Source organism: Austrofundulus limnaeus, unplaced genomic scaffold, assembly GCF_001266775.1.
Source record: "Austrofundulus limnaeus strain Quisiro unplaced genomic scaffold, Austrofundulus_limnaeus-1.0 Scaffold242, whole genome shotgun sequence".
Classification (NCBI taxonomy): domain Eukaryota; kingdom Metazoa; phylum Chordata; class Actinopteri; order Cyprinodontiformes; family Rivulidae; genus Austrofundulus; species Austrofundulus limnaeus.
The window spans coordinates 780212-786961 of NW_013952644.1; the positions used below are offsets into that span (position 1 = coordinate 780212).

Consider the following 6750-nt stretch of genomic DNA (forward strand, 5'->3'; position numbering starts at 1 on the left):
CACACACACACACACACACACACCACACACACACACACAGTCTGGTGAGTGTACACACTGACAGAGGAACATGGAGGGAGATGGACGTGTCTTTATTGCTCTCTGAAGCCTCTGGCAGAGCAGCGCAGTGACGACCTTAACCACACCATTCAATTATCCACTCCACTTAGTCTCACAATAAACAAAATAAACAACAACAGCAAGCAGAGGCTCACTGGTTTGTGTTGTTTTCTTATTGATGAACATAATGTTCACAACTAGAGAGCGGGGGGGAACAGGGAAGGTGAGGGCACAGGACAGGAAGGAGCAGAGACGTAAGAAAAGCGCAGGCTGAATTCGGTGGGTGTTCTGTACTATTTGTGCCTCTCTAATTGAGCGTGAAATTGCCATGTGTTGTTGGAGAGGCTGTGTCATTAATTTAGTGAGAAGTGAAGAGTCGGAGAGGAGACACACACACGAGGAGGGAATCAGTTGTTCACAGTTTTCAGAAGCAAATAATGAGCTGCTTCACAAAAACAACACTCAGAACGCTGCAAAWAACTAACAGGAAATGGACTGAAAAAGGTAAAATCAGTCAGTTTCCTCTTGACTTGCTCCATGTCTGTAGTCTGAACAGACGTTGTGTAGAAATACTATCCTGCTCAGGGTGGGCCAAGCTCCTTTCTCTTCTGTTTCTGTTTTTTTTTAACTAAACTAGGCTAATTACATTCTGATGTAAGAGGCTGAAATCTATCTGCTGAAGCGRACACCACATAGCTGTAAATTAGAAATTTACATAACATTAAGAGCAAAGAGCTCTTTATTATTACCTTAGACTTGGTCCTGGTCAATGTTATTAAATCTACTCCTAATAAAMAAGATGAGTCCCGTTTGGAAGAATTTGAAATAAATGTCTATTTGTCCCTAAAGATATTTGTCCCAAGCTACGAGACAGTTTTACCTTCAGAAAATTAAAATAAAAAGTAAAAATATGCTCTCCATTCAAAAGCAGATCACAGATTTTGCTAGAATTGCAGATCCTTTTTTCAATCTCAGTTGTCCTTGGTTGTTTAATCAAAACAGACTTTCTGCTTCCTGTGTTTTCTGCGCCGAGTTTTAACAACTGTCTTCAGAGATGTACTGTCCTCAGGACTTTGATTCATGGACTGAAACATTAACTCACTTTGCTGTAATTTTCTGCCTGCAGTCAACAGATGGACAGTCTCCTGTGATTTATCAGAAGGTCCTGWCTGCTATGATCAGACCTGCAGTCAGCACCATAAGTCTCGTAGTTTCTCTGAAACTCCTGTAACACACAGAATGACCTCTGGTCTGGGTTCAGGGTCTTTTCACTTGATTAGAGTCTTGTTTGATTTTTTTGTCTCCTCCATTTTTTGTTTGTTTACAAAATGCATTTTGAAGTTAACCAATTGGTGCCTTGCAAGTCTGCACCGTTTATGTCGACAAACAGGAAACAATATGAAATAATCTCTGTTGCATTTAGAAGATCCATGTTTTCTGATGTGCCCCCTAGTGGAGTGTAAAAAAACAACACTAACAGCAGTGTGTGTTGRTTTTCACAGTGCATGGAAAACAATGATCTCTGTTTTATTCATCTTTTTGTCCCTTTTTCTGTGCCCTGGTTTCTGTCTGTCAGCCTACATCGAAGACCTGGCCCGCAGTGTGGAGCAGAGCCGACGTCTGATCATCATCCTGACTCCAGAGTTTGTGGCCAAAAGAGGGTGGAGCATCTTCCAGATAGAGACACGCCTCCATTCCATGCTGGTAACCGGGGAGATCAAGGTAAGGAGAAGAGAAAGGAAGCAAGACTTAACTCAGGATGGAACAATTCACTCCAGCCCTGATTTGATTATTGATTTGAGATCATGACTGATTATTTAAGAAAATTTTACAAAATGAACTGTGTCCATTTTATGACCAAATGTTTCTTTTTGTTTTAATCAGCATGTTATCCTTGTATACAGCTGTAACTATCTGTTTTTTTTAGTCACATAACTTCAAACTAAATAAAAATGTCATCACAAATACTTATGTGACCAAATATGATCAAGTATAAACTGAATGTGTCCTAACCCTTTAACACCTGTTCCTCCAAATTTACACCTGATAGATTTTTGCTTATTTTAAATATAAAAAGATCATTAATTAAAGTGTGAGTGTGTATTTCTATTTTTTAACTTTCTGCAATTAAAAACAGTTATTTACAGTTTAATGTCTAATAAAAGAGTGTATTATAAGTTTATCACTTACTGTCCTCCAGARAACAAAAACCTGTCACTGATAAGTTGTCGACACCTGAGAGGACGGGGGACAACAAGGATTGTTTAGCAGGCGTCATGACTGTGCATGTGACTTTACTGTAATACTCATGTATTTTCAAAAACTGTTGGAAATGTAATGATTGTGCAAACTGTTGAGGCGTTCTGGTACTTTTAAATGTAAAAATGCACACTTGACTTCCTGTTTTACAACAACAACAAAACCATTCATTCATTTTTAGGAATCGATTCACATTTTAAACAGTTTTAATCAATCATTAATTAATTCTTGGTTACTGTTACAGCCCTGTGTTTACATTGTCCTTTATTGATCACTGTCTRCTGTTTGTCCAGGTGATCATGATCGAGTGTGCAAACCTGAAGAATGTCATGAACTACCAAGAAGTTGAAGCACTCAAACATACCATCAAGGTACACAGTTTATCTTCCTTTGTGGAAAAGAAAGGAATGATTTGACAATGTATGTTTAGTTGTAAGAAAAAGAGGAACTTGTTTCTTTTATTTTGACTATTGTTTGTCTATTTTAAGGTGTTATCTGTCATCAGTTGGAAAGGTCCTAAAAGCAATGAGCTGTCCTCTAAGTTTTGGAAACAGGTGGTCTACGAGATGCCTGCTAAACGCAGAGAGACGTTGTCCAGACGCCAGGTATGCTAACGCTAACAATTCATTTGTCCAACAGTTTATTTCTTTTTTTCCCACACTGTTTGATTAGCCCCTAATTTACACTACATGTGTTCCGTCTCCGCTCCGGTCCGACCTCCGCAGCAAACACACACCCATTATAACCAGTGASAGTGTTTACACCGGCTGCACAGGGCTGTGCAGGGTGGTGGTGAGCAGACGGAGATCTGTCAAAATTAGAACAGAACCTATTTCTGCCGGACGCCAGAGCAACTCCGGAGTCAATTTTTAAAGATTGCGTCACATCCACAGGAAAAGAAACGAGCACAACATCCGTGTTTTCAAAATAAGACACTTTAAGGCGGGATAATTTGTCAGAATAATGTGGAAATTGCAGCTATATTAATAAATATACAAATATATTTCTACAGAAATGCTGTCAGAATGTATGGTTCTGTTTGGGAAGCAGATGGAACATGTAGCATGAAGCACATGTGTACACACATGATACACGTGGATTTTATTTTGAAATCAGAAGTTTCAGAGAGACGACAGTGAGACAGTTTCAACATAGATACCAAAAGTTTTTATATTGTTGTTTTCAGCTGTGTTTGGAGTTCATCTTTCACTGAATTAATGATATTTTACTGTGGCTTCCACACTTATCACTGAATTTATCACATGATCTGCTTCCTGCACGTCTGTCGGACCGGAGCGGAGTGGAGATAATGTAAACTGAAACGCACAGCTGCGACCTGCGCAGCGCAGCGCAGCGCAGCGGAGACAGAACACAAGTAGTGTAAATCCGGGGTAAGGTCTTTGACCTGTGATTTTTATCATCTACCATCAAAGGCACAGTGACGGTTATGTTTTACCAGTGTTTGTTTGTTTGTCTGTACTGTTAGCAAAATATCTAACAAACTGTTGGATGGATGTTGGAAACATCTCAAACTGGTTATTTTTAAGCAACCCTATTCAAGATGGCCACCAGCTGGTCAGACAAATCAAACAGGAAAACAGGTATAAGTCCATCATGCTAACAGGTGCTGAGCTGGAGTTTGGTGTGGTTGTAGCTGAGAGTCATACCCATCACATCTCCTAACTAAACCAAACAGAAAACATGTTGCTGTCAAACTTTGTCATTACACACTGGAGTCTGTTGGTTGGCAAAATATCTCAAGAACCTTTGGATGGTTTTAATAAAGTTATTAGAAAGTAACTATTGGATATAAATCCATGATTTATTTTAGAGTCAAACCAGTTTAAGAAGGCTGCCGTGGCCAGCTGACCTCAGGATACACAAAATAAATATAATTCAGCAAGATTTACAGATAATTTAGAAGCTGAACAATATCTCCAGCACYTACTCTGAGCTTGACATGTTGCATGATACCTTTGTTTCAGACAATGATGTTTAATATTTGTGCCAACCTTGGCTGCCTGCTAGTCTGTTAGCAAAATATCTCATAAATTGCTGAATATATTTTAGTGAAATTCTCAGGAAGTAATTATTGGATGTACTGTGTGTTGACTATTCATTTAGTTTTACCAAATTCAGTACCATGCATGTCAACCCCTTTGTACATTTACCTTTTTAAACTGAGCCTCAAAAATARGCAACACAACAGGGTCAGGGGAGAAGGATGTTGAACACAGGGAAAGACACAACGTGGTGTGGAGATAAAAGCTGCTGCAAAGGAGCAGGGAAAGGAGGATGGGGTGGAGAACTTTGAAGATTTGAAAAAATTTAGGTACATGGRGTCCATATACCTACAAAATGTTGGGAAAAAAACATTTGTGCAATATGAGCTCCACAGCTAACTGACATCAGCCAAGGGCCCGGTATCATGACCAGTTCTCTAAATCCATTTAATTTCCATTCATAAGTTTCTGATTCGATTAACTTTGAGTTGATTTGATTTGCTTCTAAATATTGAAAATGGTTCAACTGTGTTGCAAAATACACATTCACTTTATTTTTTTTCTCATCAAACAACAGGTTTTAAAGGGCAAACTTTTAAATTGGACAGTTTAATCTTGAAACACAGTTTCAAAGGTTTTAAATTAACTGTCCGAGCCTGAACTGCTGTTAAAACTAAAAAAAGAAAATAAATGACACAACTACAACACTGTACTGTGAATTTCATCAAAACGTTTCTTAAAGTTTAATAATATCGGTAACAAAACTAAATGATTTTGTTCACACATTTACACACACTGGAGAGAAGAGTTTCAGTCAGACGTTTAAAAACAGCAGATTTGGTTGAAGCACCTGAACGAGCCGCTCGAAGCCTGCGTTGTCGTGCCGTACACAAGCACAAATCTTTGCAAACAAAAGTCGTCATGATCTCTGTTATCATTAAGTTCTGCAGAGAGTCATCTGATAATCTTAGTGATTCTGTTTTGCCACAAACAACTTGTTGTCAGAAGCTAAAGTTAGCACTGAACCTCAACCAGATGTAAACATACGGCAAGCCAGGAGTGACACAACATACTGAAACGTGRCTCAGCTTCATCACACACAACACTGGGGAAAAATTGATCTCATGCCCTATGAATTGATTTTCCCAAACTTAAATTAAATTGGGTTTAATTTTTTTTTTACCCAGCCCTATCAGCCAACACAATGAATGATTGTTCATTTTTAGTGATTAAAAGCAAAAACTTGGTGTCATCCTCAACACAAACTTGGAGCACAACTCACAAAGCAACATCATCTTTACCTGAAACCTTTTCTAATCAACTCTGTGTGTGTCTGCATTAACCACGGGACCTCCAGYAATAATAATCTACAATAATCTACAAGTTATTCATTTGTGTGACCAACTCTATTGAAGCTGGTCACCACAGCTAACTGACAAACATCAACATGGTTATGATCTGGACAGTTGTACAGTTACTGAGTTCAGGTTTGGTGTGGTAGTAGCTGAGAGTCATTCACAACCCASTTTGACKTCTTGTAATATRATAAACAGCTACATCTAGTTTATCTTAATCATTATTTTAAAACTCTGGTGTAAAAGTTGGCGGATGACTTCCTTTAACTCATTCAGAGTCAGCTCAGTCAGAATGTGACCAGAAGAGTACGTTAGACATTTATACAAATGTACTAAAACCTTTATACTGGCACAGTACGGTGGTGTGTAATAAACACCTACGGACAGAAACACACAGGAAGTCCAGCAGCCTTACAAAAGACATGCTATGGAAAGCCAAGCTTCCCTGGGGTGTGTACTTTCTCCCACAAACAGATGGCCTTTGAAATGTCTGCTAAACATAGGTTCAGTATGAAAAGCTGGAAGCGCAGAGCCAGTGTGTACATGTTTACCATGTGTTAACACCTCAGGTGGTGTACGCCCTGATTAGCAAATAAATGCTCTCCTGCTGCCAGGCACTGAAGAAGAGTCATGAAGAAACAGAGATATGATGCATGACAGATCTGTAACAGAGGAAAGATGTCTTCATGTCACAGAGGAGGATCACAGCTGGACTAATAAGGTTTCTACATTTGGTTTGGGTTCATTAGGCAGAGGGCAGTGTCAGACTGAGTCACTGTAACACAACGACTGAATGAATCGTCAGACTGAGTCACTGTAACACAATGACTGAATGAATCGTCAGACCGAGTCACTGTAACACAATGACTGAATGAATCGTCAGACCGAGTCACTGTAACACAATGACTGAATGAATCGTCAGACCGAGTCACTGTAACACAATGAATGAATCGTCAGACCGAGTCACTGTAACACAATGAATGAATCGTCAGACCGAGTCACTGTAACACAATGAATGAATGAATCATCAGACCGAGTCACTGTAACACAATGAATGAATGAATCATCAGACC

General features: G+C 39.1%; 1 protein-coding gene across 1 annotated transcript in view; it reads left to right on the top strand.

The window, feature by feature from the left end:
- The window catches only part of LOC106525815 (X-linked interleukin-1 receptor accessory protein-like 2), a gene marked incomplete at its 5' end in the record, with an annotated part of 35514 nt that overhangs the window by 16324 nt on the left and 12440 nt on the right, over window positions 1-6750 (top strand). Inside the window, 3 exon segments of the mRNA XM_014020157.1 lie at window positions 1637-1782; window positions 2613-2690; window positions 2808-2924. Coding sequence (XP_013875611.1) covers window positions 1637-1782; window positions 2613-2690; window positions 2808-2924 — 341 coding nt within the window.